Source organism: Ooceraea biroi, chromosome 7 (genome assembly GCF_003672135.1).
Source record: "Ooceraea biroi isolate clonal line C1 chromosome 7, Obir_v5.4, whole genome shotgun sequence".
NCBI classification, from domain to species: domain Eukaryota; kingdom Metazoa; phylum Arthropoda; class Insecta; order Hymenoptera; family Formicidae; genus Ooceraea; species Ooceraea biroi.
In genome coordinates this window covers 4,598,991-4,624,697 of record NC_039512.1, presented here as the reverse complement: position 1 = coordinate 4,624,697, position 25,707 = coordinate 4,598,991, and the positions used below count along the sequence as shown (strand labels likewise).

Sequence of the window (25,707 nt, the reverse complement as noted above, 5' to 3'; positions counted from 1 at the left end):
AGGACATCCGTTTGCTCCGTGCCCGCGATCGCGACTCAGCTTCCGTCTTCCGCTCTCTGCAAGCGTTTACATCAGTTTTATGCGCGCGATCCGTCATACCAGTCGCGCGCCAGTTTCGCCTTAGGCGTGTAAGTAGGACAAGCGGATCCCCGGTATTTTCGACAATCCGACTTCCGGCCGCTTCTCGACAATAGCGGCCAACGAGCCGTGAGACGAAACGGCAAAGTCCGCCCGCCGGCACAAGAGCGGAAGCCGTCATCAAGTTCATGCGGGAGCTGCCGGGGAGACTTCAACAATTTAGGACTTTGCGCGAAGTTTACGGCCGCGCGATTAGCAGGTGCCGAGCGTTTAAGCCGCATCACGCCACGGTGCCCCGAAAAATTAACGAGCAACTGTTCTTATCTCGTTCCTATCTCGTTCTCGGGAATCGCGATAATAGCAAAAAGTTACTTGTCCGGCGTGCCAGACGGCCGGAAGACGAGCGAGCAACAGGTCCTTCAATGTGCACACACATAAAAGCGGTCCGTCGATTCGTTCGCTCGGTACAATTACTTGCGCGGCTGCATCGCTTTCTTCCGTTAAACCGCGGATTCTTCGCGATGCCAGGGAGATAATGAGTCTCGAAAATCAATAAGCGTCGGGAGTGCGTGCGTTAGTGGCGATGCCAGCCTCGGATAGACCGAAGTGCGGCTTGCACGCTGCAGTACGTGCCACTATGCTTAGGTCGCGTGTGTAGGGCCATGTAAAATTTGCTTAATGACAGTAACGCGATAAGCACCTATCAAATATCGGAACGTTTCGTCGGTGAAAAACAGACCTCGTTCTTCACAACGTGCGCATTTTCGTTATTAAATATTTTGACATCCGAGACTCGCCGCACGGCAAATTCTCTCGATGTAATGATCGCCCGAGACGAAACAGATAACGATCTCGTTCGTTTGCCCCTGTTAAGCGCAATTCATCGGAAAATATTAAATATTATACTTTGAAAATTGAGTAGCTGCTCTGCGTCTCGATTTTCTTGTCAGTTGGATGAGCAAAAATTGCCTCGAAATCGGAGAACATTACGTTAATGCTACTTCATAGCTTTTTTCACGTCTTATGTATCGCTATCACACACTTTGGAGTTAACTTCTTATGAAGGCACTTCTCGCGTCACTTTTTCACATTCTCGGGTTCTCCGGAGAGGAGAACATATAGTGCGCAACGAAATTTTCAAGTCTACACTTGGTCTGAATGATAACGTCGTTTCCCAGTATTGTTTACGACACTTCTGTCGCCCCGCATAAAGGGAATATTTCATTTCTGCTCTACCGTCTCCTATTTTCTCGTGAATATTTCAAGCTGAAATGATGACAGCGTAAATTCATTCTTTTGCGAAGTTTATAAATATGCAATTATTTTTCTTTCGAAATAAAATGCGAGATTTGCTTGTTAGTCGTTGAATAAACTTATTACGTCAATAATGATTAATTAGTAGCGGAAACTAAAATATATTTGTTCTATTTTTCTCATCATAATTCTCCTCAAAATAAATATCAAATCGTAGAATTTATCGGATTCAGCAAATATCAAATTGTACGAATCTAATTGTACGAATTCAAATCGTCCAATTTCAGATTTTAAATTACGGGTAGCTACAAATACATGTTTGTTGAAATATGTAAATATGAAAACGGACAGCTGCATGCTAAGTTACTTTGAAATTAAATGTAAAACGATTCGATTCGTCATCTCATGCTCGTTATTTAATTAAATCTATATTTTTGTTTAAATATCTTTATTTAAAGTGTATATATGTATAATTCAGTTATATTATTTTTATTAAAAAATATTAATGTAAGAATATATAATCATAACTGAAACAATGTGTTTTTGTTATTTGATATCTTAAGGATGCAAATGTAATCTGATACCTGCACAGTATCGCAGCCGTGCAATAATTTTCTCGGCGGCAAGCTTAATAATTTTCGCAACAAATTTTCTTCGGTATTGCGCTGCTGTGTGTAACGCGTCGTGATATCGAATGCAAAATCGATTCTAGAACCCGGTAAAAAATAGCCACTAAGCATACAACGAGGAAGTTAATGTAAGTTTTTTCCCCCCTACATGGAGTCCTTATTAAAGAGCTACGTCCCACTTATCAAGCGTCAACCTAGTTCTCCAAGTAACTGTGCTCGATCGCGATCGCGACGATATAAAATTCAAAACCTCGTAACCGGCCTTTGCCTCTTACGTACAACAGAATGCGTTCGTGCCACTGCGCTTCCTTACATAGAACACCGTGAAATATAGCACAGATAAATTGTAGTCATAACTACGAGATATAATGCATAATACAAAGAGGATGTAAAAACGAGGGGGAGATAATACGATAAATAGTATCGCGCTAGGCGAACAGCGTATAAATTGCAATATACGCACGTTGTAATCGCGGTTTTATGTACAATTGAATATCACTAGCCTTTGCAAAACATATACCAATCTCAAGTGTCCATATAATCTTTCTGTACACACGCCGCTCTGATAACTGTCGTAAAATACAGATTTTAGATTAAAAGAAATGAGATTATGTCGAGCAGAATCCATTGAGGAATAAATATTAATTTTCCCGCACCGGGTAAATTGCGAAGAGTAAGTTAAATACTAATTTTGTTGTAAATATAAATATAGTATAGATGCACTCAATTTTCTACGTATTTTTCCAAGCGAATTCTTCAACGCCGTGAATTTCATACATAGGATTGTACTCTGTAATTTCTTTCGCCTCCTAATTTGCGATGTTTGCAACGTGTTTCTCTGTACCACAGAACGACTCACAATCAGTCATTTGGAAAAGGGGATGTTACCACCGCTATTTTTGCCCGTCGGAACAAAACCTCGCACGCTAACGTTCTTCAAGCGAAATTTGAGATAAAAGGAACATGGCGTAAATTGTACCACACACAAAATTCGCCCAGTTCAACGAAAACAACGAATATTCGCGAACGTTAATGAAAGTATATTTTTCAATTAAGTCGCTGCCAGTCGGGATTTCTCGCGCGTGCATATCGAGTCTCGTTGTCGCGCACCATCATATTCGCGTGTCCTGAATTTCCGGTTTATATTTAGCACGCCGTGCTCGTGTTCATTATAAAATGAACGCGAAAAATAAAGAATTCTCATGGAAAATAATTCTATTAATAAATTCTAATAAATTTTCCATCAATTTTCATCGCACACGATCGAACTGTGTTAATAGGCTCGCGATCAATATGGAATCATTCGCAATAAAAATTAGCAATTTTAATTTCGACAAGAATTTAATTTCGTACATGAAGCAGCCTAATCCCAGGAATGAAAACTGCGATAAAACGATATCCCTTCAGCAGATTCTTCGTCGATGTAAGATCGGCCGAGAATCCATTAAAGATTTTATAGCGGCCGATTTCGCGGGGAACGCAGCCCGATATTCCCGAGACACGTCCTTTATTTATCAAGCCGAGCAGGTTTACGTTCAATAATGATCGACCAACACAATACCTCTCATATTGCGAAACGCTGTAACACTGCGGAAGGTTCGTATTGATGTAGGAGCACGCGGGAGTGTAACTTTTCGAACAAAAGCAACTTCCAACCGTATCGACTATCGCACGGCCATCGCGTCCGCGAGCTTTCGCAAACATCGTTTCTTTAGTTAGATCGAGTGGCTGGGTGAACTTCAAGGAAATTTGCAAATGACCAGAGTGCGGTTGATTTTATCTCTCTCTCTCTCTCTCTCTCTCTCTCTCTCTCTCTCTCTCTTCCTCTCGCTCATGATATAATGCTTATTGCTTTTGGCTGAGAACTTCGTAAAACAATATTGATATATAATCGATCATTGCGGAACGAAAGATGAGAAATCCAAATTAGAAGACAGTATAGAGTCTTCAGATTCAGAAAGAATATATGCACATTTTTTTGATGTTTGTCTTCAACGTTGAATCTGTCGATTGATCGAAACAGTGGAAATCGGCGTGCCAAGAACACGCCGAGAAGACGGATCGATGTCACGCACGCATCGGCAACAAGGGATCGCTTAGATTTATCGATTGGTCATTTTTAGCCACTTTAATCCGTCAAGCGTGGCGTACTTAAGCTTAGTCAACTTGCTAACGCCCGCTAAAACTTTGTTAGCCTTAGCGTACGGTGACTGACTTAGCATAGTGTAAAGCCAAGGGATATATCAGTATTCACGGCGACCCGATATTTACTACATTATACAATGAATCAAAATGAGATCAAGATAAGAAAGCGACAATCAAGCACATTCCTGGTGCTTATGGGATATATATTTACTCTTTTTTCTTTTTAAATAAATTCAAATATCTAATAAATTCGTTTTATCGAATTACTGCTCGGAAAGTATTGCAAATAAATAGCGTTTATAAATATATTTGAAAGACTCAAAAGCGAGGGTACGATAATTCGATTTAGCTCTTGTAGATGTTAATTATTTAATGGTTATCGTTACACATGATTACGGAATTATTAAATATCGGAAATTGAAGAGCACGTTGAACATCAATAATTTGACAATTAACAAAATGCTAGATTTTATTATTCGTTTAGATTTTTCAGTTTGCAAGCTTTCAGGAATTTGATTTATTCTTGCATTGTTAAAATAGTTGACACGAAACATACATGATATAAAATTGAAAAAATTGCAATCAGTGACGTTTTATCAAAGTTTTACTAAAAGCTAGACTTCAAATTTCTTATCAAGATGCAAATATTATCATTAAAATTTCATCTGTTAATGAGACAGTTTGCATGCACGGCACGTATTTGCAAAACACGACGAAAAACTAGATAGAAACATTATACCGACTGTGCTGCGCGCCATAACATGATAATGAAAGAACGTGGGTGTTCAATTCCATCGATTCCAATTTACTTGGAATTGTCATTATATAGCGCTGAAGAGACATAACATTACGTCTCCAATTTTCGAGGTACATAAAGAACACGTAACAGCCGTAAAAGACAGAACTGGGAGATAATGCTGCTCCCTCCATGAACATTTTTACTTAGTACGGAGACGGCGCGAAGCGGAAGATTAAATTCGAGGTCGTTGTGAAACACGCGGATCCGTGTGAACAGGAATGGAGCATCAGTTTCACTTGAGAATCCCGCTTGATCCCCCGAACTAATCCTGCTACGCCCGCGCCGGTGAACGCCTCGATAACTAGCATCTACTTGTACGAACAAATAACGAGTAAAAATCTCATCTCAGGTCGCCCCACTCCCTTTGCCTCGAACTAAAGAAATTTTTCAGTCATTCCAGAACTATTAGCTGTGCGATTACATCTGCGTTTCGGCAAGCTTCAAGATTCAAGTGGAGAATCGACCGTGCACGCGAAATCGCGTTCTTCGAGCGTTCTTTTGCGTCCGACCACGTGGATCCGCTCGATATCCAAGTGAGTCATTATTTTTCGCATTGTCCGAATGATAAGCGATATTGGAATGGTAGTATCTCGATATCAGACCGTTCAGAGTCCCGAAGGCAATAGAAAATTAGCGCGCCGTATGAGCGCCCGCGAATTAGATGATGCACCGAACTCGATCCGCAATCCCGTCGATCCGCGACTGTCGGGCGATAACTCTTTCAGTGATTAGATTACTTAAAACTGTCGCGATTGAATCCCTCTCCTCTTCCCGCCAACATCACCGATAAATCCGATACACTCGACGCTGGTTGAATTATAATCGGAACCCGTGTAACGGCGCTGCAGAGTCGATCAATCAATATAAATATGCGACAATATAATCTGCGTGATGAAGAAAAAGAAAAAGAAGAAGAAGAAGAAGAGGATGATGAAGATGATGATAAAGACGCTTCAATCATGTCTTACAAACGACAATCCTTGTCAACATCTTAAGATTTGCATTGTGCTGGGTAGTGCAAATTCAAACGAGTCTGAATCAAAATCATCTCTCGTTCGTAAAATTCGCGCCTCTCGTGAATTTCAAATCCGTGATATGCATTACATATTCGACGCGTATTTCAGTATGTGTAACGCGAATAAATCCGTTCTGTTCGTGGATGTTATTCCAAAACAGCGTGCGTGTCATCCGATTGCTCGTTCCGCATCGCTTTAAATACCGATAAATTCGGACAAACCAGCACTCATCGCGTTCTCCGCCTATTCAGGCAGCCGTTCAATAATCACAACGTAATGAATTTAATTAAGCAAATCGGCGAAACGGAGGTTTCTCTAATTATTGCGAGTGACGTAACCGCTTACTGCTCCGCTAAAACCCAATATCGCATTACGAATGATATGCGCCACACATGTGGCTTCGCAGCTTCGCTTGATTCCATCTCGAAGATAGCTTCGAAGACACACGCAACTGACACCTTATAACTGCAGAGAGACGAGTAAAATAGAGTGATTGGAGGTAGAATTGGTTGGCGAGCAATAATATTCTGCTCAGCCGGTGAAATCTATCATTCTTCCGTTCGTTCGAACGCGTTCGATTCATTTACTTGTGCGCAAACACTCCAAGCAAAGCCGAGCTCCCGTTGCAAAAGGAATTAAGTGTTTTAATATATCGGCATCCAGCAGCTCAAGCAGGTCCCCCCCCCGTTCAACCAGGTGATAAGTCTCAATTTTACGCCTCACCATGAGCGCGCGATGAGATGTACAAGGTGTTCGTAAAAGTCCTGGCTCTAGCTACAGCTCGCTGACGAGATGTTAGATGCAAAGTATCTCTAGAAAAGTCTTTTTCGCGAACAACTCGTAAACGTTGATAGGCACGTAGAAGTTCTTTAGTGGATTCTAATGCAAGCCATAGAGAGTCTCACTTCGTGCATTTTAATCCGCCTTATCTTAATTTCTTTTCCCTCCTGCAGCGATTCCGAATGGAATTTTGCTAACCAAAAATATATGAAGGAAAACGAATATTCCTCGGCACGTCGTCAATTTCCAACGTAGAGTATCTTTGTAACTTTCCCCGTGAAGGTAAACGGATTTTTGATCCTGGGCGTCTTCGTTCATACTACCGTATTCTTAAAATATCGACGCGGACTCGAGCGCGTGAGATAATGAAAAGAAAACAGGACACCTCTCTCGTTTGCTCTTCATGTCAAACGCTTTTTTTGCGTGCGCGTGTCCGCGTTATTATAATTTAATTTATGCCAGCCGTCGTTAATTTAGGTATTAAGCACGATTTACGAGGGAATTCTCACGGGGTGGTAGCACCGCGACGCCATGGTCGATGAACCTCCCATGGATACTCGGCAGTTCTAAGATTTATTGCGACTCACTGAGCGTGCTGAGATCCCCTTTTACACTCGACCGCTTTATAGCTAAACGGACTTCGAGAGACACGATGTAACGTCGTCCAATGCGCTTCCAAGCCTGCGTCAAACGTAATAGTCGCGTTCTCATTAATAGCTTCAATCTCCTACTTCGCGCATAATGCTTCTTCCTTTATCGTCAAGTGACAAAGAGAAGAAAATAAGCGAGAACGAACGTATCTGACAGCTAAAAATTGCTTCTGCGAAATGGATGTTCACGAAATTAATGAAATTGTTTAGAAGAACACCTCAAAATGTAATAAAAAGATAGAGATACGATCGATACCACGTGTTTCATGTTTAAAAGCACTCATCAATGCGGAAAATTTCGATGGCGATTTCGGTGGCTAGGATCATCAATGTGCATTCAGGAAATTAAACTGTTACAATTGAGTACCTTCGAGGGATATCGATGTGTATCAAAAACATGTCAAAAGGCACGGAAAGAGAGATTGATCAAATAAAAGAGAACGTTCTGCAATATTCATCAAAAGTGAAAACTACAAAAGGTATCGAATATATATTTGTTTTATGTTCATCTATCTCTCGTAAACGTGGTTGTGGCTTTCGATATGTTCCTTATCTGCATTAAATGTTACACAACTCGAAAATCGTTACTTCATACACCGCGCTGAATAGGCATTCGCGCGCAAATAGCTAAAAAGAAAGACGTTTTAAGCGACGTGGCATTTCCGAAATGCTTTGATCGATGGAGTTGAAATGCTAGAACCGCTCTTGCCAAGAGCGAACGAACCTCACCTGCCCTCAGACAAGAACTGCACCGTTTAAAGTCGGTGCTCTCGACCAAAGCGATCTGATCGCGTACTCGATGGGCGAAACATAGAGGAATCCTTATAGAACGCGCGCGGAAACTTTCTTCAAGAGTAGAATTTTCAAATTAATTCTTATCGATTTCCAGACCAGTTTCAAATGAAACTTATCCATGAATTCACTGTCATTTCTCTGCCGTATTTCTTGTCTAACCTTTCCCGCAAAACCATTCTTCTGTTATATTTTATATTTTAATGGGTAATTTTACTCATTATCGTGCACCATCGAAATTAATTCGCATAATTTGCGCGTGGGTTTTACCAAGCGAAAAATAAGGCTCTCGTGACAACGAGTGCAGAAATTCACCGAGCGCCAATTTATTTCGGAACTAATACACGTATGCGCTCAACGTGATTCCAGATAGTGCACGTACTAATTAAAAACACGCGAAATTGGTGCGAAATGCGGTTAACAATACCGAATCGAGTTTCGCTCGAGTAAATTTCAAGCGGCGCCGTTTTATCCTTCACATCGCGATAATTTGACCAAACAGATCGAAAGAGAGAAGCCAGTGTTATGCAATTTTTCTTTTCGACACGTTTCAAGTACCCCTCATACTCAAAACTCGCCTCGTCGATGGTCACGCATTCACGCTATTTACGTGAGTCCACTGCTATTCGTGGCATTTAAAAGGTGCCAATGTGCGCGCTCGTGTGGACGTATGATAGAAAGTTATTAAACATAGCGAGGAGAGCTCGTGAGCGGAAAGTCATCTTTGTCCCAGGTTTCAACCCGGTATTAATCGATAACCCGTCAACCGTTAGTCGTCAGTTTTTATTTGCTTCCGATTTCATAATTATTATTAAAATAACTGCACAGTGACGTAATTCAACGCGCATATGCACCAGAAAAACACGGTCTGTCGAACAAAAAATCAATGAGACAACCTTTATGCCCGCCTATAGAGTAACGTGATGCCTCTCTGCTTGGTCCTCGCTCGCGCTGGCCTGTCTTTAATGATGCTTGAAGACGAGCGTGTATAGACGATCTGCGTCTACATACGTATACACATACATACATGTAATTGCGTATTCGTGAGCGTGGAAAACCGCAGAGGGACGTGAGTTCTACAAAGCACGGCGTCAATCCGGGAGGAATAAGGAGCAAAGTGCGCGCGGTGAAAAGAGCTTGATTATATCCCCGAGGAGGACAAAAGCCCGCGAAATTAGGAGTCTGGAGACGCGCGCGGATTAAGGAAACATGGAGATTGATTGCGTATGGAGATCTCGTATCAGATCGGACGGGACCGCATAAAGTGCGGTGCCTCGATGACATTATGTACACTCTCATAAAGGAAGATGATACGCGAGGTGGGCTGATCGCGTAATCAGGCTTGATCAGTACGACAAGATTATATAAAGTGCACCGATGAACCGAGTCTCGCGTGGCGAAGAATCAATGAAAAGTATGGAAACGCATCGACCGAGGACCGGGTGGCAAGTGTTACAATGCGCTACGTCACAGACTGCCCACGCGACCGATCATGTTTTATCCAAGACCACCGAGGCAGACAAAGAGGAGAAAAGGGGAGAACATAACGCGCTATTATACTCTCATCCCGCTGGCCGCGCGTGGGCCCGCAACGCACTTTTCTTTCAGTTTCGTCGTGTGTATATATACATATTTATATACAAATTCACACGTAATCACTTGGAATAGAACTTGAAATGGATTGGATTCGCACTAATCCGATTAATCGCTACGAGCGATTCTCAGATGATGCGAAAATATCCATTCACTTTCGCGCGGCGAGCACAACGGCGAGCGTGTAACCGGAAGCTGCCGGCGCGCGTATCGACCGTACCGCGGCACCGTACCGGAAATACGATCTTTTGTGCGCGAGGAGGCGGGCGAACGTCGTCGAAGAGGCCCGGCCGCGCTTGAAACGAATGTATTTCATCACGGTGTACTTCACAGAAACGAAATTAACGGCCGTTGTCGAGGTTCCGGCGGCCTGCTGGAGTGGCCATGAATTTTGAGTCTGTCGCGCAGCCCGCGCGCGAGCTTTATCGAAAGAACCAGCCGTGCATAAAGCGCAAAGCGATATTGTAAAGGACGAGTCCGCTCGTCAGCCGAGTGGCTCCCGTGCTTCTGTTAAAGTGCATTTAGCAGAGCAAAGGAACTTTTCCGACTCGCCGAGCGTCGACACGGGGTCTTTCTTCTGCACCTCGCGAGTGCTCTTTCACCCCCGGAAGACTCCGGCGGACTCGACGAGCGATTCGCGATTCCATGTATTCGCGACAATCGCGGTTTTTGCGCGGTTATTCGTTCACCAAGATTGATACGGAAGTATTGCGAAAGAATTTTTTATGAAAGCCCTTTATTGAGTTCTTTCCCCGCGAAGAAATTATCGAACCATGAACATAATGGTAATGGCAAATTATATAAATGATGTGCTTTCTGCAACTTCTGATGCTGAACAGCAATTGATTGAGCATTATCGTGCGATCGAGGTACAACATCGAATGTGCTACCAACCCATGTTACCACGTTGGTGAATTGTAAAATGATGCTTGGGCTACATTTCCATTAATTCTGGTTGTATTAATTCGGCTTTAATTTGAATGAAAGCGTGGAAACGTTGCAAAATTCACGAGTGATCACAGGAGACCGATTCTACACACACATACATTTACATTTTGCATTTAATTATAATACAATTCATGTATCGCGGTATGCAACGCTCTCATACAGATTTCTATCAGCCATTCTATTAATTTATATAATTTTTTGTTCTCTTTTTACTGAACGTAAAAAAAGATTGTGTACACTCAGAGTTTCATGTCCACAGGGTAGTTTGTTCAAAAAGTCATTGTTTGGAATTTTATAAAGCATGCGGCTCAATTTAAGGTATACTGGAAGTTCGACCAGTTACAGTGACTTTTCGAGCTCGCCCACAGCTTCGACGAACGAGTCCACGATGAAAAACAACGAACAAATAATAAAATGCAAGTTTCAAACGCGGAGGAAAATGTCAACTTGCGTAAACGTAATGGCGGACATGCGGTTCGATCCGCTCCTCTCGCGTATCTCGCAGTCGCTACGGATCGCCGACGTATGCTGATTCATTTGTTTTTCTTCGTGCCTACTGTAATCGCAGTAATGATTTTCCAACTGGTCGTAACCCGCGATTGCGCATTTTTATATAGACCCAGCGAGAGGGAAATGAGTGAGCGAAGCGCGCGTTTCGCTTTCCCGGATCATGCCGCGCATCTGTTTTGCATAACGTTTTGCATAACGATATTCGAAAGGTACATACGCGGGACATCCTCAGGGAGATAGCATTTAAGGACAAGGAAAAAATTCATGAAAAAGTAATAAGGATAGTAATAACTGCAATTTTTTATCTAGAACTTTCTGATCACAGGAGCTTCAAGTTTAGCGAGTCGCGAGATTTGCTTGTCTAGCCGTCTATATGAAGCGAAACGATCATATATTCAGAAAAAAGAAAGAATGAAACATATAATATCGATATTTGCATGATGCAATATAATTTTTTATCGCCGATTGATCCTATAGCACGAGGGAAGAGATGCTCGAAGGACGGAAAAGAGGGAGAAATAGAGATAGAAGAAAGAAAGAGAGAGCGAACTAACATCTGGAGGAGCTTTTAAACACTTATGCAAATCCGCGTGACGGATTTCCACTGGTACATTTTCCTATCGAGTGCTTCTCAGAGTCTGAGCAACACAACAAAGCACTTGATGTATTTCTGTTCGGGTCGAATGGATGAAATGACGCCGCATTATACTTCTGATTAATTAAAGCCGTAACTATTCCGAGTACTGGGTTCGTCAAACAAACGCGCGCTCGCGCACGGCAATTACGGATATTTATACAGGATTCGTTCGCTCGCCGACGACAAATCTGTATCGCCTGAATTTATATCCCGCGCCGATATCGCGCGTGTTTATCTTGCACGTATACCCTCGATGCGACAAGTCATGAATGTTATGCACGAGCAGGAAGAAAGTTGGCCGCGGCATATCAGAAAAAGTCGCTAAACTACGAGCGAGAATATTTTCAAGCGCCTCTCCGGCGTATTGCAGAATTAATATTGTTGATAATCACGTTAATCCCGTAATTTTCTCACGTCGAGGTACAAATATGCACGTGGCGTTTAATGAGCTTTGCGACATATTGAGGCAGGTGGTTTCAAAAGGGACACCTCTCATCATCCTGAGTGGCACGGGATAACGCGCGGATTGCGTAATAAAATTTTCCGCGAAAAAGACGACGGGGTACATTGCATTCACGGTGTGGATGTTTATCGACATAATCACAAGTCGTTGAAAAATTCAACGTCATTAGAGAGAAGTACCTCACCCCCGGGCAGCACTGAGCCAACGTTAGCAACAGTTATTGTCGTTATCAATATCATTAGACTCCGTCAGGGAAAGTTTAATGTCTTAAAAGTTCCTGCGAGGCGAACCAACGAACGAAGCAGCTTCGTTCGAATGAGAAAATGGAATTTCAAACGAGGCACTTAGAACCCCAGCATTTCAGCACTTCAGTAAAGCAAGACTTACAGTCTTTCCGAGATAAAACACGGATGTATCCCGTTATACGGCGCCAAGTAAACATCGCCGGTTTCCTCGCGAGGAATACTTTGCTTAATCCTTTCGTTGTATCCTATGTGTATATCCTGTATACGCAAATTAATGTATGACAATCTTGCCGCCTCGCCTTCCCCATCTGAATATAAATTACAATTACCCGCGCGTTAAACTGTAAAAAGTGAAGAATATAATTTAATTTAATGTTTGAATGTTGCTTCGTTAGAATAAAATCTCACGCATCAGTTAATTCTGCATTGATTAAATTAATAAATTTCTGAAAAATCCTCTGTATAATATGATTATATAATTCTGTAATTCTCGATAAACGCTTCACAGCTTGATTTTAATTACGAAGAAATGTAGAAAAAAGTTAACGAAGACATACGTAAGCCTTTTTTTCAAGTAATCGCATGCACGCAAACGCTTGCGAAACTCTCTGCAGTGTCCATAAATCGCGAGTCAAGCTAATCGCATAATCGGTACGTATGTTTGTTAAATATCTCTCTGTCTTTCTCTTTCTCTCAATACTCAACTAGGTTAATTATCTCAATCCATAATGTAGGCGTCAGATGCTAACGCTGCCTTCAATGATATCAGCTTGCTCTGACTTTCGATCGCAAAGTTCACGCCAATTGAATGACCGATCTGCGATGGCTTGAAGACTGATTAATTATACAGGCCACCATGTTAAGGGGGACATAGAAAGCACTTTCTTTCGGAGCTGTCGTTGATCGCACACCGTATCTCGTTAATTAACTAAAACTTTAATTATTTCATTATTCAAATGTTGTGCGCGAGCATACAATACTGATAATTAATAAATATATTGTTCTGCGGAATTATACGCAGTCGTTATTACATGTATATAAATGCACACTTGTGTTACATTTGCGCAGCAAAACAATTGGGTTATTTAGCCTAATTATTGACTTTATATGAAAATTGACGTGTTTAAAGGTTGAAGATTTATAATAAAATTCGAACACACATATGTGTGTATGAGCGATTCACCATGCATGTACAGAAAATTATTATAGGAATTATTAAGCGGAAATAATTACATTATTATTTATAAATTTATTTTGATAAATGCGCTTACAAAAGTCTACATATAATTCATATCTTAATTGGCAAAAGATTCCTTTTCCATTATCTTTCTTTATAAAAACTTTCTTCAAGCTTAAAAACTTTCAGCTCATATAAAAAGCGAAAGAACTTGCATATTAAAGAGTTAATCTCTCTCCGTCGATCTGTTACGGAACAAAAATCGCTTCCTGAGGCAAGACCAATATTTGCCAAATTATATGTTAAACAAATTGCAATCGCGGATGTTGGCGTTCTGAATTGTATAATACTTTCCCATCGCATCCGGAAGTATTCCAATTTAATTATCTTCAAATTCGCTTACGTTTCAAGAGGATAAAAGTAAATGTACATTGATAATAGCTACAATGTGTACATATTTGAATTGTAAAATATACAAAAACAACGGCTGTAAAGGCACATGAGTCTCGACAAATTTAATATTCATGGTAACCAGAGGGAAGGACAACGCGGAGACACGTTACTCGGACCCAACAGCCTCAATTTATCATTCACGCGCGCGTTACGTCGAATTACATTTATTCCGTAAAGGATTCAGTAGCCCTTCTGGGCCCAAAGGAGTCGTCGATCTCAGTGCTGTCCTACGTCCCGGGATTAACGCGATAATTAACGCGAAACGCGCGTGCAATTTCGCCACTCGATTTCCCAGCACTTACTTATCAGCCGCCCTCATTAATTCGCTCGCGACGAGGAAGACGGACATATCGTGACTTTCATTAGCCGGATAAGAACGCGTTAACTCGCGGAAACGCGCGAGGAAGATCGTCAGAGAATCAGGGGTGAATTCGCCGGAGAGAGAGTCAGCGTCTACGAGGGAAGCTCGCAAGGGCGCGTTTATCGTCGGCCGCCATTTACGAGACGTAGATAGGTAGGTAGGTAGGTAGGTAGGTAGGTAGGTGGTAGGGTGGCTGGAAAATCTTTCGCGCGGCGACACGGGCTCGCGTGCCCAGCGTCGGCGTAGTGCGGCTCTCACCCCGACGGAACACCCCTGACCCACCTGTTACTATCGGCGGTCTATCTAGCCACGCGAGAGAAAGAGAGAGAGAGACAGAAAGGGTGAGAGCAACGAGAAAATCGCGCCGCGCCTGCCTCGTTTCCCCGTGTCTCGTGCGTGACCTTTGCGGCCGCAACGGAAAATACGTCGGCCTCGGAAAAAATAACGGTACGTTACTTTTTTCTCCCTTTTTCTTTTTTTTTCTTTCCCCTTACGGCGACGGGGTTGCCGACTCCGCCGTCGCCGCTCGATCGCCGCCCCGAGGATTTGCATGCCCTCCTCCCACCCTGAGACTCGCGGCCCATAAAGATGTCTGCGTCGGGGCTCGGACACGAGGCGCGGACGCGGACAAACCCCCCCATTTCCTGCTGCCGCGTTGTACTATTAACATGTTCCACCTGACATCATGGTTTCCATCGAGAACATTTGAAAAAGCGCTCTCGCCTCGCGAGGTAACCGCTATTGAAAAGAGCGATTGTGATATTTTAAATAACTCCGCGGAACACCGAAACGTCGGAGCATTATTTCAGTTACTGTGCCACATAAATTAACATTCATTACTCTGAATATCTTGCTTAGTCCTAATACGAGGGTATCAAGCGGTATCGGTCGATCGTCCCGCGAATTGTGCGTCGATTATCGAGGATGGGTCTTCGCGATTAAACATCGGGAGGGCGTCCAGTCAGAATTAAATTAAACTACCACCGTGTGAGCGAGGCTGCTCTACGGGGGTGCCCCGTGTACCTTTTCGCCGATAGCAACCCTCACGGGCATGGTGTCGCGACGTTGCATCGCGGGGCACTGATTACGCCGAGCCGGTCGCGCGATCGCGATCGGACGTTTCCGTCCGATTACTCGCCGAATTACTACGAACGGCCGCGAGGCTGGATTCGGCGGCTCCGCCGCGCATATCACAGTGGAACGTGTTCGACTCGAGTCAGACGAGCGCGCGTCCTGTTGCGCCTGGCGAGCGTTCGCGGCACGCGGACGAGGTCGCTTCGGTCTGACCGTAACGGAGTCGCATCACTGACTGAAGCTCTCGCGAGGAGCACCCTCGCTGGCATACACCTCGATCCTCTCGAGCTTCGAGCTGGAACTCGGAGCTTTCGCCACGTTGGCGCCACCTCGCCGCTCGCGAAAGAAATCCCGGACCACTGTGAGGACCAAGCTCAAGCAGAAAGCTCAATCGCGACGCGATGCGTCGCGCGATGCTCGAAAGCCCCGCAAGAATGCGCGTTAATGATCACATGGTTAACAAAATGATTCCATCAGTTGAAAAGATAACTTTTTTTACATCCTAAAGTTCTTGTTTCATCTTTGATTTTGAATAGTGTTTCGCGAAACGCTGTAATTCTGATTTTATAAATAGAAATTGTTATATATAATACGTAAGATTTAAAAATATTCTGACTTGTCAGTTGGTTTTCAAGATTGCGATTAGGAATTGGAGTTTAAATTTAGTAGAAGAAACATTTTCATGATCCGGAAGGCAAAAGATATTATTCATAGTATTGTGTTGTTTTTTTTTGAAGTTATTATGAGAAGAAAGTATCTCTAGCTGACGGATAAAGTTTATCCAATCTGTACACGCGCATTTCTTCAGCCATTCTGTTTTATATGTGTGCCAGCATTATTATATCTAGCTTATGCACCTCAAGCATACTAAATTATGTTGTCAACTTTACTTTATTTCTAGAAAGGCAATATGTATTACCATAAAAATGTTGTAAAAGTTACAGAGAAAAAGAGAGAGAGAAAGAGAGAGGTATTTTCTGGAAATAAACCGAGCGTTTACGTCTCGCAACACTTCATGACTGAAAATCTAAATGACATAGTGAAAAAAGAAACGAAAAAAAAAAGAATTGATCCTGTTCTCTCACCGTTGCCATATATTGCAATCCTTGAGCGTGGACTTATGTCTCAAGATGCTATATAACGCGTCTTGGAATTTAAATGAAACACTCTATACAAGGTTGGACGACTTTGGATCACGGTAAGAGCGACTAGATGAAAAACAAGAGTGAGGAAGGCAACGACAAAGAAGAGATGATGCAGGCTATATCGAAAGAAACTATTGACATTTTTGTGCGAACGTACAAAACGCAGGGTGAAATTCCCAAATATGCGATATCTTCTCGGTTCGGCAAGCTTTTTTCATTCATAACTCTACACGCACGAATGACCAGCGCAAATATTGATACCAAAATACTTATTTACCTCTCGTATTTCCTTTTGTTTTATTTTTATAATTGCGAATGCGCTTTATATTTCCGTAAAATATCATATGCGCGGAAACAATTCGCGACACGTGCTCAATGCAACCCTTCTCTCTAAAGCTCGAAGATTAAATGGTAATGTAGCAGAAATCAAACACCCGCGGAATTGTATGGGCAGAAGAGAGCAAGCATTAAATAAAATGTCAATGATACATAAGCAGCATGAAGTAACATGACAAAACTATATAATAATAAAATGATAAATAATACAATGTGTTAAATGAAATGTTCAAATAAAATATTAATATATAAATATATAATAATAAATAAGCGGAAAAATGAAGTTGAGAAATTAATATACGGAACATGCATGATTTCCACGATACAAGATGCAACTTGTCGTCACTGTCCTTTTATTTGTTGCTAGATCATCGTTGTCTCTTCGCAACGGATCAATGAAATATAAGAAAGCCGTCCTCATTTGTCATACCGAAATTCCCAAGGCAACGAGGTATCGGGAAACGCCAGAGGCGCATTATTTCCGTTACTGTTCTGGTATCAGCTGTGGAGACTACTGAATTGAAAGCATCGCGGTAAGAAGAAATAAAAGTCGGTCGCGCGTTATTGAACTTCCGAGGAGTCGTAGTTGAATTTTCCACGTTAGAGAACGCACGGCGTTCCGTTCTTTGAGCCGCGCGTTAAAAATAAATTAATGGCCACGAAGATAATGAATATTAAAAACATACTTGACGCAAACGACTGTCATGACTGTCTACGTTTCGCTGAGTTACGTATTAGTTATATCGAAGTCGTTATCCATATATCGAAGTTGTTCCTGTAGGAAAAATAAAATGTGATTTACGTGCAGATTTCTTTTGCCGAGAGATGTTTAATGTCGGAGTATATCTGGCGGCCGAGATACTTCTAAAAGCGGCTATCTGAAAAGTGGCCATTTCACGTGTCCATTGAAAGCAGAGCCTTTCTGTGAGATGGATAAAATCGGAAGAGAGCAAGGTAGAGAGAGAGAGAGAAATGGAGCTACTCGGTTCCAAATATGCGATGAAAATGCGCGCCATTGTTTCGCTTTCCACAATACGAGTAGCTGATCGCTAATTATCATCGGAATGCATTTCCAGCGAACAGTGTCGTTCAACATGAGAGAGATGTAAATGCACGCTATGGCTAATCCTTCTCTTCCTTCTCGCGACATTTTGCGGATTTCTACATCAAGAATACACGAAACGTAAAAAAATTCCATTCGAGATTGCATATATCGCGAAGTCAACAGAATTTATTTTGATGTGCAATATTGACTAAAAATATTCGAATAGAATTAAATTAATTTTTCGTTTATTTATCATTTATTTTGTTGTCATACGAAAAGATGCGAAAAATAAAATTAAATTGAAGATTCTCGCAACGAGAAACATTTGATTTAACAAATTATATACCGCGCGCGCGCGCGCGTACACTTACGTTCCTCGAGTTCGTGCTTTTTGCGAGTTTCAAGCATTTTCTGCTTTTTGCAAGTCAAATGGCATCTCCAAGTTTACGTGCGAATAGCGAAAGTTATAATGACAAGCCATTACGAGTGATCGAACTTGCATCGTCGAACGTAACTCGACAGGATACACGTAGACGTCACATCCGCGTGATGTTGCAGCCGAGATGACATTTTCGCAGTTGAAGAATGGTCTTCGTTCCACGAGTTTCAGTGAAGGTGCGTCCCGTACACGAATTCTCTTCTGCCCCAAGGTCGTCCATTATTCCTCGGACAATCGATGCGACGAAAGACGCCGAGTATTGGGCGGCCTCTCCTTCGTCATGAGGAAGAAAGGCCTCCTAGGGCGATCGTGGAATGGAAAAAATACGGGAAAATGGAGGAATATTATTTCTGGCTTTTTAATTTCGGTCGCTGCGTGCATCTGCACGGCTCCACGAGATATCTAGGTCATACTTAACGCGGCGACATATTCGATCTTCGTTTGGTATCTTTCGTATTTACTTCGGAACTTTCATTTCTTTTATTATCTCGATTCATTGCTGAACAATGACTTTTCGACGTAAATAAAACGTCAGTTCTTCGCAAACAAATATTTCGCGATGATACCGGGCAGGAAAATTTCACTGTTGTGAACGTTTTATACGACACAATGACAGTGAATGTAACGAAGCTTGGCTTTTGTCAAGCTTCCAGTTTTTCTTTATTTTCGCATTATTACAATATTTACGCTAATTATTGAATAACAGTGGACAATTAATGAGCGAATTATTGGCGTATATTATTCTTCTTCTTCTGCTCATCAGTCTGATCATTTATTTAATCACTTGTTGCTTAAGAGCGCATCACTCTTAAAGTTAATCCAGTTTAGTCCACGTTTTATCATCTGCGTAAATCAGCAATTTCATATCTATGGAGAACCGTACTGCTCGAGGAAGCTTTACCGATTATGACGAATGATGGAAGCTTTATTTCGTAAAAGCTTACCGACTATAAGCTCCGGGTGCGTCAGAACCACCCTAGTTTACCGACAGACGAACGCTCTTGATTGTACCATACTAAGCTCTGAGCTTTATTACAGCAGCAAGTTATTACAGTAACAGCAGTCATTGCGCGTCATGACAACGACGGCAAATAATATGTCCGCTTTGCAACTTGGAGTTTTTTTTTAATTCAATCTTTTTATTTTCGTTTATTCTCATTTATCTATATTTTTAATTTATTATTCTTAGCGTCAGATTGATTCCACGTCACAGTAAGGGGAGCCATTCTCTCGAGGTTTGTACGCAACGTTAATCAAGTTTTTTTCATGTATTCGCCGATATAGTTTAAAAATAATTACCGAGAGGCATGTTCCCGATGACCATATAAAGTTGTCATTAATTATAAGATTGCCCGTGCCTGGAAGGCAACGTATGCGTGACGGCGAACAATGTTGCCCGCTAATTCAAATTGCATTACTAACCATCTAGACCTAGAGGATAGTCGGTCGTACGATTTTTGAAACCCCGTTGCGTATAACGAACGCTCTTTGCTTAATTAAATCCCCAGGAGTGGCGCTGCTCGTGCCCATCCTGTCAGCAAAGGCGGCATTTAAAACAATCTTCCTGATTGTACCGTTGCCCGTCTAGGTTCTGACCATTTTGACCGTATAACAAATTTTTCCAGATGAGGAATGAGATGTCACTCGCAGATCTTTAGATCTCAATTCCCGAAAAGCGTTTCAGTTTTAATCAAATTTAATCATCCGTCGACAGAACCGTTATTAGGAATATTCTGATCCACTCAACAAATTAAAGGACCTGCAAACGAAAAGCGGATTGATAGATCTAGGACTCTCTGTACCTACATGCTCGCAGAAGCAGTACAGTTTCTACGAACGTACTGCAACGGCACAAAAACGTTTGTTCAATGGAACCTACATGTTCCAGCCTCGAGCGTTATGGAAGCGGACGTAACTAGGTCTTAGATAGGGAGCTTTTGACTTATGTGCGATCGCCGAAGCGGTTCTTCGGAACCATAACTCGCTTACAAACCGCGGAACTTCTTGGCAAAAGAATGAGCCGAGAAATCATGTAAGACGAAATCTTTTTACCGAAAATTGTTAGAAGTGTTCTGCATGCTGATACATTATTGATCGCGATGCGTTCTCGAGCTTATTATGCGCGCGATGATTTCGTAGAAAAAAAATTAATTATTAGTTTATTACTTGTAAGGAGGTAAGGAGACTCACGTCCTCCTTGACTATTTTTGACATGTGCAATTCCGAGGCAGTATTGATCGTCAGCTCCTTCCTTCGTATTTTTTCTCCCCTTTGCAAGTTCAAAAGAAAAATCAAACTCGCGAGAGAGTATCACTATTATATACTTTACATATACATACGCATACGTGCCCCTTGTCATTCACAATCGTTGTGGCAGGCTACGTCGTATCAGTCGCGTCGCTTTATGGAACGCCTCCTCTCCGCGCCACCATTAATCGGGGTGGCGCGCGATGAGGGGCAGAAAATATGGGGAGAAACGATTTATTTCCATCGTCCCGTTTTCTCGCCGACAATGCTATATTTACGCAGATATCCCGGGCATATGCGTGCTTCTCCGAACGTGACACGAACTTGATCAAATCTTCAAGGTGGTGGTAGGTCTGCAATTTTACGTGGACCACAACGGGGGTAAGTAAGTGGGGCAGACAGTACAGATTTATATCTTAATCGTGGGGCCAACGTCATTCTTAAATGCAAGGTGAAGACGGGCGGATTAATATTACATAAAATTCTTTATCGACGATAATTTATCGTTTACAGTGCGCAGCGATAATGCACGCCGTAAAGGTGACATTTATTTTTAATCGATACATTAACCGTTTATGCGGAAGCAAAGGATTATGCGGAACCATGGATCCTCCCCTAGGGCTAATGAGAGTCGCCCTACCGTAAAGCAGAATTAATCGATTCACGCGAGACTAGTGTTCGTGTCTTATCGTTTGCGGCTGGGCATTCGAAATGGTAGCCCGTATGAGAAATAATTTTGAAACCGGAGTAAGTTTTCTCCTCCCACTCATAAGTAAGTTTACTGCGATTTAAAGGCGAAAACGGGGTAAATACATAATATTCGCTTAACAGAGTTCAGCACGCTCGTTCGCACGTACGTTCGCACGCGACGAGTTCGCTTGCAAGTGCACGACTGCACAATATGGTCCGCATAAAAATGCTTTCCTTTTATTCAACTGGAGATGTCAGCCTTGTTTCTTCACGATATGGTAATGTAATTTCGTAGAAGGACCCGCCACGCGCAATGGCCATAACTACTCGCGCTGACAAGCGGGTTCCGCTTCGAGGATGCCAAGCGACAAGTTTGAAAACATATTTTCATGCTTCCTTCCGGAGAAATATTTGTGTTTATATGCAACCGCATAATAATCGATCTGACCTCCGTGTTGAATGCACGCTGATGCGCCCAGAATTGAACGCCGTCGCGATGTAGGAATCTTGAAATTCTCATCTCGACTCATTAAAACGCTCTTGCATTAAAATTTCACGGCGGAGCGCATTACGCGTCGGAAAAAAAGAGGTATTTTGCACATCGTCACGGATAGAGTGCGCATCCAGCGTTGGGAGAACAAGCGTGGATCGATTTAAAGCCATTTGCAAACGCGTAGGCAGACTAAAACGGCGGATGTATCGGAAGAATCGAGCGCATTCTCGTCCCTGGCGAACGGCCGTTGTAAACGAAACGGAACGAAATGGAACGCTGTGGGAGCCTCGTCTGCGTTTTCTGCACACGTTGCTGTTCGATAAAATCGCAATTATTCGAAAAACGATGTGCGCTACCGTTACTAGTCAAACACAATTTTTCGTGTGTCTTGTAGCTGTCTTGTGTACTCTGTTTAAACTTCGTCACGCTAAATGTAAACGTGTTCTCAATTCTATTTACATAATCAGATGGAGGAGCAGAGAAATTCGTTAAACGCGCTGCATAAGTTATGGATCTTTGATTGCAGTTTTAAATAATCTTGAAACGGCGCAATTTGTAAGACCAACTCGAGTAAACAAAGAAAAGGAAAAGCCCAGGGAGAGATATCGATGAAACAATAGGCGTCTGGTTCGGAAAATTAGAGTCGATACTTGCATTATTGCCTTGTAATCATGTCATCGGAGGCCATTCATTAGTAAGATTTCGAAATTCATGCTTCTTACAGCTGAGACGCTATCGAAACGTTCGATTACTCGATGCAAACCAATAATGAAAACTCTCGCGATACAATAGCCACAAAGAGATAGGATAGCTCGTGAATCAATTGTAACAGGGAACAATCGTAATACTCGTGACAACTTGAACCCTTTGTTAGTGTATCGCTGTACCGAGACCGAATTAAATCCTATAGAGTAATACGAAGTCTTCCTGCGAAGTACGTATATGAGTTCTTGGCAGTTACTGCTACAGTTAGATGCTAACTAACTGAAAACTTCGTCAAAATTGCAAGAAGCGTAAATGCAAGGAAAACTGACGTTAAACATTACAAAAAATATATCACTCAGTTAAGATATAAAATATGAAAAATATTCATTTAATTAATCTGAAGTAAAATTTTCATCCTTTTTCATTTGTCTCTCTGAAACTCACGCTTAATTATGTCACTACCAATTTGAAATTACGCGACGCTTATTGTTTCGTGTCGTCTAGATCGCACGCCTTGAAGGCGCAAAAGTTTTCCATGTTAATTCTTACTTCGAAGCATAATTATTTATAAAGAGCAGGTTTTAGTTCAACTTAAAATTTCATAATTTTCGAGAACAAATTTCCACTAAGTTTTCCTGAGAAGCTTAATACCACTTTCAACGATGTAACTTTCGGACCATTTTAATTTCGATTCATAAAGTATCATTTCATTCTGCCGCAAAGAACTTACTTTTCATTTACGTAATGGACCGGTTTTACAAGAATTACATATACTTCAAAGATTAAACATTCTAGAGAAGTATTATAAGGGAAATATAATACTCGTAACCTACGTGGATAAAAAACACCTAGCAAAAGTGAGTAATATTCATTGCAAACTGCCTGCGTTGTTACGAGATTAGAAACATCATCTGTTTAAATGAGTGTACTGTTGGCGAGAAATGTGACTGATGATAGTTACACGTGTTTCATGAAGGTTATAACCGCTTATCAGGATTTATCGAGTAACGTGTGCTAGCAATATAATTCGAAACAATTGCGAACACGCAGCTGGCGCGAGACATTTTTACGATGCATTTCTGGCTCCCGCTTCGTATACTGCATAGTTTTTGAATTTTCAACTTTAATCAACTGTCGTGTCGCGCAAATGCTTGAGTCGCAACTGTAATAACATTTATACAAATTGATTAGTCGCACATGAACAGAAATATCGTAAAACGTCAGAAATGCCTAGCCGCACGAGACTGCACTTAAATCTTGCCTCCAACAACTTTGCTCGTATCTTTTCTAACTAGAACAAAAAATTGTATTATGTATTTCATGTCAACTGCAGAGACGTTACATCATATATAAGACATTTCAGTCTTTAGCTATAAGCTTTTACGACTAGTCGATACCATGCAGCACCAAAGTAAATTTATTGACATATTTGCCAATAAATTATACGTACGAAAGTTCGTGTGTAGCGTACGTTCGCAAAAGACATTTCTCCAGGTGCACATAAATGATTTATATTTTTCGATATTACATTTATATCTTATTTTGATTGAATTTATGTAGCAGTAAAACATGGATAAGATTGAGTGGAGTCTCAGAATGGATTAGCTCACAATATATTCATATACACAGTCTAAAACAAAGTGCAAGAAAAGGTAGCATTAATATTCTGATGGTCACGTAACTGGATTTTGCAGATATCTATCGAGACATTATTCGATTAACAGCATTCACGTGTAACTCGCGCGCATCGCGAATATTCTTTCTCCTTAAGGTCTACGTCATATGTCGCCATATATTTTTCATCATGATCGGAAATTAATTAGAGTTTGGGTTGCGCTAGATATAGAAGCATCGATAGCTCCGATCAATATCAATATTCTCTGGTAGTTAGCGAGCGATAAATCAATTAGCGAACGAAGGTGTGCAGTGGAGAACGTCCGTGCTCGGCCGGAAACAACACGAGTTACCACTCAATCGTCGGAGGAACGAGTCACACGCAGCCCGCAAGAAACGACCGAGGAAAATAGCAGGAAGTGAGCCCTAAAGGTACCGAGAAGGAAATTGGAATCATTTTCTCTCGCGCGGAAGAAAATCCGAAGTTTAACGAACTGCTGCGATTGAAGGGATGATAAGGGATGAAAATTGCGCGAGCAGTCGAGATGTACGTGTGTTGGATTTATTCACACGGATCACTAAATAAACTGAAGCGGTAGCGATTGTAATAACAATAATAGCTTTAATAAATAGATTTATGTGTTTTAAGAGTTAAAAGTAGATCTTTATTATTTATAAAATGACTCATACCTTTTTTTAAATACAGATCGTATTTTCTACGTTTATAAAATATCCGTAAATTTAAACATGTTTGCGAATCAACGGCGACTCCTAAGCATCCCCTTTTTTCCCTGAAAATGTATTTGATGATTGCGCCTATGTAACACGTATTAATCATCGTGCGATAACATCGTGCGGGTAGAATCTGGCATTACGCCAGGAATCCTATCTTTATGATACACATGGTACAAAAAGTCACGGTTAGCCTGATAATTTTCCGTGAAAATATCGTGGTGAGTAGCCCGCATAATAATTAAGAAAACATTACCTCAAAACGATTTCATTTAATTATCACACCGCCTGGTTAGAAATGCCAGAAAATGAGAGTGATAGAAACCATATCACAAAATGACAAGAAGTAATTCGTATGTAATTATAATTCTTTAAATTATAATATTAGATATATGCAAAAGTTTTAAACATTTTTTATTATATTTTTACATTTTACCTTTACATTTTATTCTTGTTTTTTTACGATTTTCTGCCATCTCTCGGGTAAATTTTGAATCCTTTTGCGAAGTTTTTTCGTATTTCACATTTCCGCATCTCGAAAGTACTATCCAGTTAAAAAGTACTGCATCGATTGGAATAAGCGGTAATCCGAAGGCGCCAAGTTGAGTGAATACGCGTCGCGCGCGGAAAAACTTTCTAGCCCAAGTCCAAAATAGT

The 25,707-nt window shown here is 41.5% G+C and overlaps 1 protein-coding gene across 9 annotated transcripts in view; it reads right to left on the bottom strand.

Moving 5' to 3' along the window:
* The window catches only part of LOC105277534 (synaptotagmin-7), a 126,867-nt gene that overhangs the window by 27,798 nt on the left and 73,362 nt on the right, over positions 1-25,707 (bottom strand). For 2 of the 9 annotated variants that reach the window (XM_011335937.3, XM_011335938.3), the window contains exon 1: positions 15,554-25,437. The exons of 5 other annotated variants lie outside the window; for them this stretch is intronic. In XM_011335937.3, the coding sequence (XP_011334239.1) occupies positions 15,554-15,601 (48 nt within the window). In that variant the 5' untranslated portion in view covers positions 15,602-25,437. Of the gene's footprint in view, positions 1-15,553; positions 25,438-25,707 lie in introns of those variants that run through there. 2 more of the 9 variants (XM_011335940.3, XM_026971133.1) reach the window with 2 other exon arrangements.